General features: G+C 43.0%; 1 protein-coding gene across 1 annotated transcript in view; it reads left to right on the top strand.

Moving 5' to 3' along the window:
* slc49a4 (solute carrier family 49 member 4) overlaps positions 1 to 13388 on the top strand; it is an 87019-nt gene extending 73631 nt beyond the window's left edge. The window contains exon 9 of the mRNA XM_034109935.1: positions 11875 to 13388. Within this exon, the coding sequence (XP_033965826.1) occupies positions 11875 to 11990 (116 nt within the window). The 3' untranslated portion in view covers positions 11991 to 13388. The remainder of the gene's footprint in view (positions 1 to 11874) is intronic.
* Positions 13389 to 16594: the final 3206 nt, after the last annotated feature.

The following is a 16594-nucleotide window of genomic DNA, read 5'->3' as shown; positions in this document are numbered from 1 at the left end:
GATATACTTTCTCAGCCGCTCATACATATTCATGAGCGTCCAGTCTCCTGAAAGCTGCTCTATCTTGATCCTGTATCCTAGTTATTCCTGTCAGTGCAGGTGGATATTACCATTGTCTGAAATAAACAGCCCTCGGGGCTCGCTAGTAGAAATGACAGCCAGTCTCAAACAATTGAATGACATGCATCCAAAAATACATCCATATTGACACTGCGACGTACGGTTATGTTCACCCTCTGTCTGAAACGAGCTCTGATTGGTTAGCTGGCCTGTTTATATCAAACCTTTTTTGTTGTGTGAAAATCATGCATTTTGTTGTTCACAAATGTGGTGATTTCTTCAACGTAACCAATGGCCTTTCTATTAGCTCTTTAGTTGTTGTAACTGCCCACCTTTGAAATATGCTGGCTCTGTAGTGATTGGTCAACCACTTAGAGAGGTCCCGCCCCTTAGCCTATCACGTACAATGTGTGGGAGAGCTAGCCAATAGAGACGAAAGTATAACATACTTAATTAATACTCTGTTAATTACTTAACTCATATGCAGCTTTTAACGCCATTGTTCTTAACTATTATTCCCCCTGGATTTGGTTAACGGTCGTCTGTGCTACTGCCGTGTTTTTATTATTGTTTGTCTGTTGTCATTTACTGTGCACTTGTGACAGGGTAACTCCAAATCTCGTTGTATATCTTTGTACAATGACGATAAAGGCTTTGTATTCCATACTGATGTCAGGGAACACGGGGATCGTAGCCTTTGCAGACCATGTACATGCACTAAAACCTATATAACACACTACAGGAAAGGGAACACCCCAACACTTATAATAGCCCGCCTTTAGAAACCAAAGCAGATGCAGGTATGACTGGATACGTTTAACAAGGGGAGAGTGAAGCTGGAGGGCTGTTGAGTTATAGAACAGTAGGGGTGGTTAGGGCACAAATACTCTGAGCAGCGAGTCCTGTGGCGATTCCCAGCTGTCCCAGTGTCAGCCCACCCACTCTCTTTACCCACAGTACCCCACAGGTCCCGTCTCTCCTCACCGTCACTATCAAATAAAGGCATAAGGACAGTAGCAGTGGGATAACTCAAACTGTCCAAAAAAGTGATCCAAATGACAAGCAATGTATTTTTAAATCCCTGAGCCGATGGAATGTCAGAGTGGTGATAAATCATAGATTAGACAGAGATATATGCCAGGTGTGGATAGACAGAGCTTACACACACACACACACACACACACACACACACACACACACAGTCATAAAGAATACATGATGTATCCTCCGCTGACAAATCTCCCTCAGACTGCTTGGTATGAATGTGTGTTTGCACTTTGTGTTCCTGTGTGGGTGCACAGTTGTTTTTGAGCGTCAACACAGGTGTGTGTGTGTGTGTGTGTGTGTGTGTGTGTGTGTGTGTGTGTGTGTGTGTGTGTGTGTGTGTGTGTGTGTGTGTGTGTGTGTGTGTGTGTGTGTGTGTGTGTGTGTGTGTGTGTGTGTGTGTGTGTGTGTGTGTGTGTGTGTGTGTGTGTGTGTGTGTGTGTGTGTGTGTGTGTGTGTGTGTGTGTGTGTGTGTGTGTGTGGGCGAAGCAAAGTGTGTGTGATGTGCTGAGGTGGATCCTGACAGTTCCATGCGACAGAGAAGATCAAGCTGAGACGACGGAGGCTTTTGCTGCTCTTTCCTTCACTCCCCCCCTCAAGTCGTCTCGGAGAGCACGATGCATCCGAGCTTTCCGTCCCAGAGTTCAATCTGCTGCAGGCGATGAGATGAGCGTGGAGAAACACGTAGTGCCAGAATCTACCTACGGTACCTGCAGCCACTGGAGTAGAGAAGCTGCAGGTACCAAGGTGTTGAATCTGCTTGTTCAACCCACAGTGTGCCGGTTAGAGCTGTTGGAGCAGAAGACTCATGTCGACATCATGATGTGAGCTTCAGTAACTTTGACATTATAATAGCAAGATATATAGTATTTAAGGATTTGCCTGTTTTTCCTTTTTGTCAGAAGATTCCATAAAATAACCCAAAACCTAGACTGTCTGGCAACGCTTTCCATCTGTGTGTCTCAGTTTCAGCCCAATTATTGGTTCTGGAAAACGGGTTTAGCCCTCGTGTACACCCATGGGTTTTTAAGTATTTTGTGAATATTACAAATATCTCTGATTATATCAAACCTTTTTTGTTGTGTGAAAATCATACACATGCTTTGTTTTGTTGACAAATGTGGTGATTTCTTCAACGTAACCAATGGCCATTCTAATAACTAGCTCTTTAGTTGTTTTAACTGCCCACCTTTGAAGTATGCCGGCTCTGTTGTGATTGGTCAACCGCTTAGAGAGGTCCCGCCCCTTAGCCTATCACGTACAATGTGTTGAGCACTAGTGTGTTACATAGTGATGTTGTTCTGGAAGTAAACAAAGGAGTCCGATGGAGACGTGTCAGGCATAATTCAAGCATGAGAGGGCCTCTTTAAACTATAGTCAAGAAAAAAATTGTATTCAAATTAAAGCAGTGTCCCGCCATGTTTGAATCCACCATATAGACGTGGTTTGAAGTGTCCAGTTCGATGTGTTGGGAATGAAGCTGGAGGGGTGTGTTGCGTGGATTTGTTTAATTCAGTTGTAGTGTTCAGTGGAACGGACAGACTCTAACTGTTAGAGAAATTGTGATCCAGATGACAGGCGATGTTTTGAAGCAGTCAGCAGGGTGATCATTCATAGATAAGACAGACATATATACCAGATGTAGATGGAAGAGCTGCAGGTGGAAACACACACACAAGAACAACCAGATTCAGGGACAGCTTCATCCCGCAGGCAATAAGACTGCTAAACAGCTGAACTGCTGAAACAATTTCATAACATTCATATAAATCTGCCACTGTACTTAGTAATTATTTATCTATTATCTAATATGTCATTCCAATAACTTGTATATAGACTCGTATTGCACTATTCCACTTTTTTTTTTCTCACTTTTTTTTAAAGATTTTTTTTTTTTTTTTGTATCCATCCATCCATCTTCTCCCGCTTCTCCGTGGTCGGGTCTCGGAGGTAGCAGTTCCAGCAGAGAGCCACAAACGTTCCTTTCCCTGGCCACATCAACCAGCTCTGACTGGGGGGTCCCAAGGCGCTCCCAGGCCAGCGAAGAGATATAATCCCTCCACCTGGTCCTAGGTCTACCCCTTGGTCTCTTCCCAGCTGGACGTGCCTGGAACACCTCCCTAGGGAGGCGCCCAGGTGGCATCCTTACTAGGTGCATCTCGGCCGCGATCTCGTTCTTTCGGTCATGACCCATCCTTCATGACCATAGAGGGTAGGAAGGAAGATGGCCCGGTAGACAGAGAGCTTTGCCTTCTGGCTCAGCTCCCTTTTCGTCACAACGGAGCGGTAAAGCGACTGCAGTACCGCTCCCGCTGCTCCGACTCTCCGGCCCATCTCACGCTCCATTGTTCCCTCACTCGAGAACAATGGAGTGTGAGATGGGCTTTTTTTGTTTTACTTTTAATATAGTGTATTTTAACATTGGTTAATATTGTCTGCTTATCTGTATTATTGCGTTGCATTGTTGGAGAAGCCGGTGACCTAAGATTTTCAACCACATAATTACTCTGTAGCTATGTTAGTTTGATAAAGAACCTTGAACACACACACACACACTTCTTCCCATTTTCTAGCAACAAATTACAATTTATTCTAGAAAAGTCTTCAATTCCCATTGAAGATGAAAACAACTGATCGTAACAGAGTATCATTTTTTTCCAAGGTTTCTGCAAATTCCCCAGAACAGCTGGGCTCTTTATTTTTAACCAACATTACTCACACAGGTGTAAGTAGAGCATTTGTCTCGGACTGTTGTCAGAGGCAGATTTATATACATTTGGTGTTGTAGTGAGTATTTCAAGCTGAATTGATTCCTACTGAAATACATCAGACTTCAGACAATATTTGGTGGTTGGATTAATTAATTGTTGTCTCGTCTTTTCGTGGTATATATCAAATATAGTCCCCCTTAATGTTCAAATGTTGTCTTTTCTAGCTCGTCGGGGCTAGCTTAATTGACCGTTCTCAATACAATGAACAGTAAATGGTACTTATGTTGTCGTTAGGATGGTGAATCGTACCCTGACTCCTTCTGTGGAAGTGGCCTCGGGCAAAACACTGAACTCAAGTTGACAAATAGACAGCAGCTCGGTGTGTGTGAATGTGTGTGTGCATTGGAGGAAAATGTTTTAAATGCTGCCATACAAGGGCATTTATAAATAACATAATGATATTTTTAAATTGCCAAATACTAGATAACGAAAGCTTTATTAGATGCGAGTTGATGTCACTTCATAAAAAACTAAATCATTTTAGGAATTGTTTTTTAATTTACAGTCGAAATTGAGTTGCAATCGAGTTTTTTCATCTGTAAAAAATCCCGCTTCGTGCATACATTTTGTATTCTAATCTTGTTTTCATTGGACTGTCGTACTTTATAAACGGTATCAATTAATTATTCAGTGGTGGATAGTCATGAAGTACATTTACTGACGTACAATTTTTAGTTACTTTTATCTGAGTTGTTTCAGTTAATGCTACTTTTTACTTCTACTCCACTACAATTTGTAAGCCGATAATGATTTGTTTTGGTCATTAAATGTGGGAATCGTGTTGAAATGACATTACATATTGTTGGTTTTCCATCTGTACAAAAATCCAGTTTGTACATATATGTTGTATTCTTAAAAAACAAAATTAATCCAAAAAACAAATTGTAGTTTTGAAAAAAAACTAATATTGTATTAATTGTACTGTAATACTTTATCAATATGATTATGCAAGGTTCCTTTCAGATTGTCAGCATCGCCCATTTCTCATTTCCAGCTGTTTCTTATTATATTTGGACTAAATGTATCGACACGTTTTGATAGAAATATGATATATGCATTGCCAGAAACCCACTGTATTCAGTTCAGCCTGCAGAGATCGATATGTTAAGTGTTCTGCCGGGTCGTCTCATTACTGTAATTCCCTCTCTCTGGTCCCATAATGGATGTAGCAAATATAATGCAGACTTTAAAACTGATGAATTCTGCATGAGCCTCGTCTTTTCAAATCCCTTCCACCTCCAGATATTGAGAAATTGGCAGCCCTGGCCTTTTTTTTTTTTATTAAGATTTCCAGTTCATTTTTACGGGGGTTTTCCTTCCTTGCCTTCTTATGAATTCTTATGGCGAGGCGTTTATGAATTTACCTGCTTGTCCATCTGAATATCCATGAGAGGCCGGTCTTGGTTCAGTGCGCTCGACAAGAACCCTCTGGACTCTGTTGTCCTGTCTCTGAAATCCCCAAACTCTCTGAACCATGTGACTCAGACACGTGAATGGAGCCTCTCCGGCCAATATAGCTGCGCTTGTCGCTCTTTTTCGATTTCATCTGCTGTCGTTTAGCGCGGTGCATCGGGCAGAATACAAAGCAGCAGAGAGGTATTGTGGAGCGAAAGAGCCTCAAAGGTTTTGTAGAGGAGGGGGAGGAGGAGGAAGATAGGGAGGGTGTTCAGCTGTGAGTTGTTAGAGCCTCCTGCATGGGGGGAATTATTCAGCTCTGAGAAATAATTGCCACGTTTCTTTATTCCCAAAATGTCTTTTTTTTCCTCTCTGCTAAACTTTGCATTCTCGTCAGAAGTGGAAATGCCTTTGCAGAGCAACTTTTTCTACCCCCTGTTAAGAGTGTGGAGGTGTTTAAAAACAAACAGCCTCTCTTTGTAGAGCTACGTCTCACCGGAGAGAATAAAAAGCCTTTTCTTCCTTTGCTGTTTTTGTTTTTTAGAGACATTTTTGAATCATGAGAAGCAACACTTTAAAGGTGACATGTCGTGCTTTTCCGGTTACCACCCGTCCCCTCGTTGTTATGAAGGTTTGTCTGCATGTAAACGGTCTGCAGAGTCAAACCCCTCAAAGTGCAGCCTGTAGCGAGTAGAACTCTAACACAGAAAATACCTCCCCAAAACGCCTCGTTGGAGATACGTCACTGTCCATTTGATTCTTCCGACAAGTGTTAAAATGGCTTTGCACTGAAGTTGCGTTTCTATGGAGACAGTGGTGCATCTAGAGGTGTGCATGCCACATACTTTCTAAGCACACAGTTCATCCTTACACATTTTGGACTGCACCATCATGGCGTCTCGGCGAACCCTTACATCTGCCATGCTATTTAAAATCACACACTACTACAGCACTTTAAGTTTGTAAAGAATCTTTCCCCTGCGTTATTAGCCCCTCTCTGTTAAAGCCGCTCTGGTGATGGATGATGTCTTTCTTTACACAAAGCTTATCTTAGTGTCTTGAGGTGTGACGGCAGTCTTCTCAGAGACCGACCCACATTCATTATAACGCTGCATTGACCTCAATTAGGAGCGAGTTAGGCCATAAGACGCCTGTCGGCCCGCGTCTCTGTCTTCATGTGCAGCGCGTCTCTGTCTTCATCTGCAGCTCGTCTCTGTCTTCGTCTGCAGCTCGTCTCTGTCTTCATCTGCAGCTCGTCTTCATCTGCAGCGCGTCTCTGTCTTCATCTGCAGCTCGTCTCTGTCTTCATCTGCAGCTCGTCTTCATCTGCAGCTCGTCTCCGTCTTCATCTGCAGCTCGTCTCCGTCTTCATCTGCAGCGCGTCTCCGTCTTCATCTGCAGCGCGTCTCTGTCTTCGTCTGCAGCTCGTCTCCGTCTTCATCTGCAGCTCGTCTTCATCTGCAGCTCGTCTCCGTCTTCATCTGCAGCGCGTCTCTGTCTTCATCTGCAGCTCGTCTCCGTCTTCATCTGCAGCTCGTCTCTGTCTTCGTGTGCAGCGCGTCTCTGTCTTCATCTGCAGCTCGTCTCCGTCTTCATCTGCAGCGCGTCTCTGTCTTCATCTGCAGCTCGTCTCCGTCTTCATCTGCAGCTCGTCTCTGTCTTCGTGTGCAGCGCGTCTCTGTCTTCATCTGCAGCGCGTCTCTGTCTTCATCTGCAGCTCGTCTCCGTCTTCATCTGCAGCTCGTCTCCGTCTTCATCTGCAGCTCGTCTCCGTCTTCATCTGCAGCTCGTCTCCGTCTTCATCTGCAGCTCGTCTCTGTCTTCATCTGCAGCTCGTCTCCGTCTTCATCTGCAGCTCGTCTCCGTCTTCATCTGCAGCGCGTCTCTGTCTTCATGTGCAGCGCGTCTCCGTCTTCATCTGCAGCTCGTCTCTGTCTTCATCTGCAGCTCGTCTCTGTCTTCATCTGCAGCTCGTCTCCGTCTTCATCTGCAGCTCGTCTCCGTCTTCATCTGCAGCTCGTCTCCGTCTTCATCTGCAGCGCGTCTGACCCATGCAGCGATCAATGGATCTGTCATGAATGGCTGATGGACAATTGTTATGGTTCAGTTTAAAAATGCACCATGGTTGTCGACGATAAGTAAAAGTGTGTGGATTCAATCGCTCGATGTTCTCCCCCAACTTGCCTAGCTTTACGATATTCTATTTTTCTAGCATAGCATAAATACTATCTGCATAATATATGATCTGAATATTTCATATCTGTTTGATTTCCAACTTCTTTTTGATGATTTACAGCAACAGTTGTTTGGAAGTTTTAGTTAGATATTTATGGTTGGAGTGCAGAATATGGAAAATCAGCTTTTTTTTAAGCTTACAAAGCAACTTGTTTATTAATAGCGTTCGCCAAGGAGTTACGATTTAGGGTCCGTCTGATTTGTATGGAAACGTGAAGCATGGGCCAAGGAAGAATCATTACATTTTGGAGAATATAGGAATCATATAGAAACATTTTATTTTTAAGGATAACATTTTGATACTGGCCATTTGTTCTGCATTCACGTGGTGTCGTAAAAGTGTGGTGACGACTGAGAGATGTGCTGTTAACGCCGGGAAAATAACATGGAAACCGCTAACCAGGAGTGGCGCAGTGGGCTGTGTGTTGATCATCAGCTCAAGGGGGCGTTGGGGAACTCCAGTTCGAAACCTGCCCCCGCCGCCACTGCGTCAGGCCGTTGTTTCCTTGGGCAAGACACTTCATCCGAATTTACTCCTGTGGGTATTGTCCACAGTACATGACCGTTACACTTTTTTTAAACGTTTTGAGCAATAATATACAACATAACTTGTTTGCAGCGTCCATCTTGTTTCCATGCTATGACTTTAACCTCATGAACACACGAAAAAACCCTTTCAAACTCTGGACCATCGTGGAGCATGCAAACGCCATTTTAGTTTTCCAAATGCCATCGTCGGCCCCAATTTGCAAAAGAAAAGAAAATAAGCAATAATAAAAGTCTTTATCAATCCACCTCTTCTTAATCAGCCATTAATAAAGCTCTTCAAAGTGCTTAAGCAATCAGTGTGAACCCTAATCATTACATTAATTGAGTAAAAGCAGAACATAGCACCGCTCAAGCCAGATGTATCTGCCCTTTAAGAGTGATCATTATAATCCCATACTGTAATCACATGTAAGGCAGAGTGTGAACTGAGTGGCCTCCAGAAATCAGAGAAAAGTGACTTCTCTTTTATCTAATTTGCTCTACTCTTCTCCCTTCATCTCAGTCCGCTCAAACTTCAACTGTTCCCTCCAAACTTCGCTCCAGTCGTGTCCCTCAAAGATCAGAAGGAGAGCAATTCCACCGCCCGTCCAATTTTATCACATCAGCTGATTGAATTACTAAAATTACCCAGCTCGACATCGGCATTCGTTTGAAGCGACCCAGGCTGTGTTCTCCAACCTTTTTACGAGTGTTTGCACGCGAGAGAGTGAGAGAGAGAGAGAGAGAGAGAGAGAGAGAGAGACGGAGAGAGAGAGACGGAGAGAGAAGATGGCGGGTCAGATAAACACAACTCAATTAAACCTGCTGTCCGGCTGCATCTCTGCTGATTGATGAGGCTCCTTCAACACCTCCCTCTCCTCTGCACCTCCTCCATTCATCCGTTTCTCTCATCTTCACACCTCTCACCCTTCATTCCTTCAAGCAGCGAAGCATCAAGCACAAAGGCTTCTTGCCAAACCTCTTCATTTACAATCCGAGCAGCAATCTATTCATGCTCTTCATTGATCAGGAACAATCTTCAGGCCTGGGTTGGCTAATTGAGATTGGTGGAGCCGGTGTGAGTTGAGACACATCTGGTGCAAACACTCATTACTGCCGATGTCAATCAAACAATCAAATGTAATTAGTTTAAAGGGGACCTATCATGCAAAATGCACTTTGATGTATTTTCTACATAACCATGTGTCCCCGGTGCCTCAGGGAACTCACGCAGCGTCAGAAAATAAAACCCCCTCTCTTTTCCTCCGTACCCAAATCTCTAAAAACAGGGCTACAACGGAGCTGATCCAGATTTGCGTCCGATATGACGTCATATCTGAAATGTGGGCTGGCTTTAGACCCACAGCCCAATCAGAAACAATGCCCGACGTATTTTGGACGTAATATGGTCGGTGTTGACATTAGCATCGCTAACACGAACCTGCACTGGAGAGCATGTGTGTGAAGAAGCAGGAAGTGAAAAAAGGAACTCACCTTGTGGTATAACCCGCAAGAGAGAAAGCCTTTGAACTCCAGACTGTTTCAGAGATAATCCTTGATGTGGTTTCGAACACATGCTGTTTAATCACGGCAGCATTTATTTTAAAGCTTTATGCCCAGAATCAGCACTTTAGTAACAGGGCTGAAATAGAGGGATACGAGGCTAGAATGGGTGATCTGTTTAGTATTTTGAGCAAAGCTTCAGACACATGTTTTTTATATATCTGTGACCTACAATATATGCCTAAAAATAGTATAATAGGAGACCTCTAAGTGTCGGCGATGGCCATAAGTTGTCTGTGTACAAGTCAAAGTCAACTTTATTTTCAATCGTTCAGTTTGTGTATACAGACAGAGAGATCGAAATACCGTTTCCCTCAATCCCGAATACAAATATATATTGAAATATGTATAAAATATGTATATCCTATATATACACAATCAGACACATTTCTACACATGCACACATTAAGATAAAAACACAACAATCAATCTATACAAGTATACATTGATACGTATACAGGGATGTGCAGGTAGTGTAAGTCATGTGTGAATATGCCGTTGTCTTTGTCGTGTAGTATTTATGATGTATTATCTTCTGTTGAACAAAGGTGTACATAGTGCCTGCAGAGTGTTACCACCCGATTCCTCTGAATGCAGTCGGCCTCGTTATCGAGCAGCTGCCGGCTGTCAATGTCCGTCGTGGCTGAGAAGTTTGGCCCTCGCCGCGGACCGTAGATTCTGCTTAACTTCTCTGTCAGGACCCAAACACCTCAGACACCTGCGAGTGCTGCACTGCGAGAGACACTTTGAGAGAAGAAGAAAGCCTATTGATTGGAGTTTGTTTCTGTCCAGAGAGCGATGTCGGTGCATAGGGAAACACTGGCTGCACAAGAAGAGCTTTCACGATTGCAAAGGTTTTATTGTCATATGCACGTAAGCTACAGTGGAGAAAACGCAATTACATTCTTCTGACCTGAGCTCCTCCAACAATGCAACATATATCATAAAATTCAAAAATACAAAATAGTGCAAGAAGTCTCGATACATGTAAATAGAATATGATATGTACAAGAACAGAATTTGAAATATAGGTGATGGAAATTAGTTGACAAGGAAGACGGATGCGAAGAGATTGGTTTTGAGTTTGCTTTTAAAGGAGTCAACGGAAATAGCTCAGCGGATCTGAAATGAAATGGAAGACGATTCCAAAGGAATACGGTTTATTGCGGTGATAACTATTCTTACAAATAGGTAGACTAGCGTATTTGTCTGTGTGCTGATGAGTTGAGATGCCACCCGGACTCAGCATTACTGCAGCCATGAAGCTCTCCTGGGTTCAATGGAGCCTGAACAGAGCTGAGACTGAAACAGCTCATTCTGCACCATGCTGTGGTTCAAGAGCAGGTCAATGGAAATTAGGAACACGGCCGATAGCATTGAATTATTCAGAATCGCTCTGGAAGACGGCTTGTGAGGCGGTGCTTATTTACTGCATGGGATGTCAGGGATTGATTGTCCATCATGTCACTTCGTAGTAACTCTCATTAGGTTTCTGGGTGTACGGATGTTGATGGCTCATTTTTCATATATGGTCGTGTTTCCAGGTCGGTCAGAGGCAGATTTTAAGCCCTTTCTCTAAGTTATTGTACATGAAAGTATCCACAATTATTTCACCTGCTGTGCTCGTGTTTCCAGGTCAGTCCCTTTTGTACTGAGGCAGATTTTAAACCCTTTCTCTAAGTTATCGTACATGCACATATCTATGATGTCACCGGCTGAATAATTCATTTTGTTCTATATGTCTGTTAACACTACAAAGGATGGGAGCTGAATCTTATGCACATGTTTGATTATTAGATATTTTGTTTATTTACATAATACTCTGCACTACTATAGCGTGCACTTTAAAGGTATACTGGTATGCTATGCAGGATTTCCCCCAAAAAAAACCAATATTGAAATGTTGACCTGCTGAAGTGTTTTCCAGCAGGATACTGAAACATACCTGCCCTCACAATATCTCACAGTCGAGACCACATGTGTCAAACTCGAGGCCCGGGGGCCAAATCCGGCCCGTGGTGGATTTAATTTCGGCCCGCAGGATCATTTCTAATTACCATTAGATCTGGCCCTCCGGTATATTGCACGCACACCTTCCCTCCATCCTGAGGACTAGGGCTGCTCAATTAATCGTATTTTAATCGCAATTACGATTATGGCTTGCAACGATTACGAAAACAACGTACACCCCTGATCTAGACCTTAAAATCTAACCCCACATCTCTCTCTCTCTCTTTCTCTCTCTCTCTCTCTCTCCCTCCCTCTCTCTCTCCTCCAGACCTGTCGTGGTTGAACTGGTGTCTGACCGGCTCGTGTCTCTTCAGCCTCATCCTCATCCTCTTCTTCAGGGAGTCGTACGACCGCCTCTACCTGGACGTCTTCGTCTCCGTGTGACACTGCTGAGGACAACAACAAACAAACAAACAAACACTTAAGGACTAAATAATTAATCTTGCACAAAGAGGAGGCGAAGGGAAAGTGGAAACCCCCACACTCTTATTTTAGATTTTAGGACGTAAATGTATATTGCTAACAGTGGTGATGGATTGTTTACTCTTTTACGTCTCGATGCCATGTGACTGTTTAACACATCATTACCTGTTTTGTTTGTTTCTCAGTCTGTTTGTGTGTCAACAAACGGATTAATGTTCCTAACCAGGCACAGCACGACGGACTGTTAGAGGCCGTTGTTTACACATCATGTCATATTTCTTTCATCGTGTTTTCGAGCCACTTGACGCTGACAAACACAACAAGCTTCTGACTCCAGATCAGCATCGAGTGTCGACCCCTAACGAGGAAGTAAAGCTTCGTCAGCCAATCGGCACGCCTGGATTTGTGCTGAGGCTAAACGGGCGCCCTCCTGCTGTTTTAGTGCTGCTCCAAACCTGTGAGACTGCCATTGAGAGGCAGGTACTTGTATCATGTTGTATGGCCCTCTCTAGATGAATATTATGCAAAACTGATTTACCAAATTCACGACTGGATGCTGGCCGAGGAAAGGAGAAATATTCTGAACTGATTATTTATGAATAATCGTGTCAATTTTTGGGGAGATTTGCTTTTAAATCTAACTTTTTTTAACGGTCTTTTTAAACTCCGTATCTTGCCAGTATTTATTGGAAATGTCTGAACACTAACACAGTCGCTGAAACTGGATGTTTGGTGACGATTTAATCCTAAAGGAAATCACTTTATTAAACAGGCGTGAGGATTACGTCGTAATTGCCGAGCTGCTCCTCCTCCTCCTCCAAAGCACCAGCAGGTGTCTCCGATGAGTCGACTGACGACGAAACCTGAAGGGAGAAAGGAAGTCGCTTTTTTCTTGGATTCCTCGACTGACAAAACTGGAGCGGTGACAAAAACCAGTTCCAGACGAAACCACAAAGAAACACATGAAGGCGAATTGAAAACGGACTCTCTAGCATGTCCATAGTCTGTCTTTGTCTCGTTCAGCAGCTATAGGACGTGTTTGCCGTGTGTCCCTCGGGTCCTTAACGTCTTCCCTGGTGCTTGTTTTCTATTTTTTACTCTCCTTGTACAGAAAAAGGTTGTCTTTGTACCTTTTTTGACGTGTTGCCTTAATTGCCTAGTGCTGTGCGTTCAGCCCCCCCCCTCTCTCTACCACACTGTGACTCTTTTATCTGTATATATTGTTAAAGGTCATGTACTTGTGTCCTGCAGCACTCTCCCTGTGGTTATAAATGTCCTTGTTCTGTGAAAAAGGAAAAAGAACAAATGTGACTGTTGAATATTTCCAGCACCTTATTCAAATAAACATTTTAAGATTAACGCTGCTGTGGTTCTCCTTGTGTCGAAGGTTATCGAGACGATTCAGAGCAATCTGAATTATATACCCTCCTTTAACTTGTCTTTCTTACACATGTACACATGTCAATGAGAGCCTTTTATTTGCCTTTCAATAAGGGGAACTAACTCTAATCTTTGCTCAAAGTTGTATCATGCATTGTTCAACAAATGAAGCTCAGCGTAAATTCAACCAGGAAGACCGTCTTTACTCATTCATTTACTATTCCCACGTAGCTGCTCTCTCTCCTCTCAATAAGTGATCGGGGCAGGGCCGGCCCTCGGCATAGGCAGTATAGGCGAATGCTAAGGGCGCATCAACCCATAGGGGGCGCCAAAAAAACAAAAAAAAGTTATAAATTAAAATGTAAAAGAATGTAAATTTCATAACACAATTTCCCGATTTTGGATCAACAAAGTACATCTTATTATCTTATACTAACAGAACTACACCATAATTGTGTACATTGCCCATAAATTATGGTGCACCCCCCCCCCCCCCAAAATCAAGTTGAACTGCCCCAGCCCCAGTAAAAACCAGAGGTTTGTGTGAAATTGTTCTTTGTTTTAAATAATGGTTTTAGTGTGCAATTATAGGTTTTAATTTTGTATTTGTGTTAATTTAAAATAAATCAAACTCCCAAAAAACGTGTACAGCTTTTATTAACATTGGAATTTACTGTGTAAGCGGCCGCGGGGGGAGAGCTTCAGAGAGCTCTCTCCTGAAAGACTGAGAGGCTCTGATAACCTCAGCTCAGTGAGGTAAAGGCACACCTTTATATAAAAACAGGTATAAAATACTATATATGACAGTACAACAACAACAACAAAATGGGGAGTGATTTGTAAAATATCCATAAAGAAAAATAAATCTAAAGCCAGCTAAAATCTTGCCTATAGGGCAGCAAATTGGTCAGGGCCGGCCCTGGATCGGGGCGTCACTCTCCAGCTTAACCAATCACCTCGCTCTATTCCCAAGAGCCTATCATAGCGCTCTGCCAAACCTTTTAAATCTGCTCTCCCCTCTCGGACAGCTGTCATTTCAGGTGACTCGACCATAGACTGGACTCGACGCAACCCCCCTCCCCCCTTTCACCTCCTGTCCCTCTGAATCCAGGGTCAAGCTAAGCCCCTCCTCTTCAGACCAACTATCCATTCACCACCACCAGGGTCTACTCTAGACCCCCGGGGGTTTCATCGGATTTTTATTATCAACATTACTTACTGTATTCCCCCAAGTTACATTGTGACTGAAATGTGAGGATAACTTGATCAAAATCACTACAAAGGTGCAAGAAACAAATGATTATTTAAATATATTTGATAATGATGATATGGCAAGGCAACGTGATGGATGGTTTAAAAAAGTTTAATTCGATGTAAAATCATGAATAATCGTGATTGCAAACTCATTAAAATGATCACAATTAGTTACCCAAGCATTCAGCTCTCTTCCCATGATCACTGCAGAGCTCCTCCTGCGAAGCCCGATGCATGCTAACGATAGCTCAGCCCGCTTTGTGTTCTACTTCCTAATGATCCGTTTACTTCAGAAGCTTCCGGCCCAGCAGTTTAACTCCTGTCCTCTTCATCCTCTTCATCCTCATCACCTCACCTTCACACCTTTCACTCCTGCAGCCTCCACCACCATCCCCTCTCTGTCAGATCGTCTGCTTCTTATGCTGCCTGCCACCTCGATGCTCTGCCCCCGATCACTTTGAATTGTTGTATCCGCCGGCTTGGTTTTCAGACTTTCTCGTGATCTTTGACTGCAGGTAGAAACGTGAACTTTGTACCTGACCCTCCCCTCTGTGAGAAAGTCACACCTTCAAAGCTGTTTACCTGCTGAGTCGTGACAGCTGCAGTGCATTTTGATCTCTTCAGAGGCTGTAGTTTGGGGGAAAGTGTAGTGTCTCACTTTATATTGATTCCTGTCTAAATGTCCGTTGATATGACTTAAGATCCAGGCGTTCTGTCACTGTGATCCTTCATTGGTTAAAATCATTAAAAAAGTGCATTTATGACCAAAAATGATGACGTATGCAAAACTATAACAGGTGACTAAATTAAATGCACCTTCACCTATATCGAAATGACCGCTTTCTCTAGGGTCGTAAATGGTTTGAATATATAGGATGAATAATGCTCACAAATAAAAAATATATAAAACACAGATTTTGTCTTTTTTTTGATATTCTAGTGTTGAGATCTTTAACACCATGAGAAAACAACTAACTTACTGTATTGTTAAATATTTAGAGTTCCCTGTGTCAAGAGGGACCTGTACTGTATGTGGATTTGAGACCAAATTAAAGGTTTCAATCTGTGCATTTGTATATATATATATATTTGGACCACAGTCTGTCCCTTTAACTTCGGAGGAGCCGGAACTCATTTTCTGTGTTAGTTATCAGCTCAGGAATGTTCTCGCGCTTAGCAGGAGTGGAGGAAGCTCTCAGACACACCTGCTTTCCCAGAAGCCTCTTTGTTTCCTGCTTGTCCTTTATAGAGGTGGGAAGTAGTGGAGTACAAATACTTCGTTACTGTACTTAGTATACATGTTTCTGGTATCAGTACTTTACTCCACTAATTATATTTCTGACGACTTTTTACTTTTACTTCTTACATGTTGAACACAAATACCTGTACTTTCTACTTCTTACATGTTGAACACAAATACATCAATCAATCAATCAATGTTTATTTATATAGCCCAATATCACAAATGTTACATTTGTCTCAGTGGTCTTCACAGTGTGTACAGAATATCAGTATGACAATATGACACCCTCTGTCCTTAGACCCTCACATCGTACAAGGAAAACTTCCAAAGAAAACCCCCAGTTTAAAGGGGAAAATGGGAGAAACCTCAGGGAGAGCAACAGAGGAGGGATCCTTCTCCCAGGACGGACAGACGTGCAATAGATGCCGTGTGTAAATTGAAAAGATAATACATTTGCAACATAGGTAGTCCAAATGTTTGGAAATGCATGTGTGTATAATAGGAAGATGAATCCACGAGGATATCCATCCAGGACCGATGATCCAGGACCACAGCCACGACTCGCGATCCAGGACACAGGACCGCAGGATCATCCATGACTCCGGATCCCGGCGTATATAGACACCAAAAAGAAAGAAATGTGGGGAAGCTGGGTTAATCGGAACATGAGAGTACACAGGTATAGACA

The sequence above is a fragment of the Pseudochaenichthys georgianus genome, chromosome 21 (assembly GCF_902827115.2).
Source record: "Pseudochaenichthys georgianus chromosome 21, fPseGeo1.2, whole genome shotgun sequence".
NCBI classification, from domain to species: Eukaryota; Metazoa; Chordata; class Actinopteri; order Perciformes; family Channichthyidae; genus Pseudochaenichthys; species Pseudochaenichthys georgianus.
This window is presented reverse-complemented; position numbering and strand designations above follow the sequence as displayed.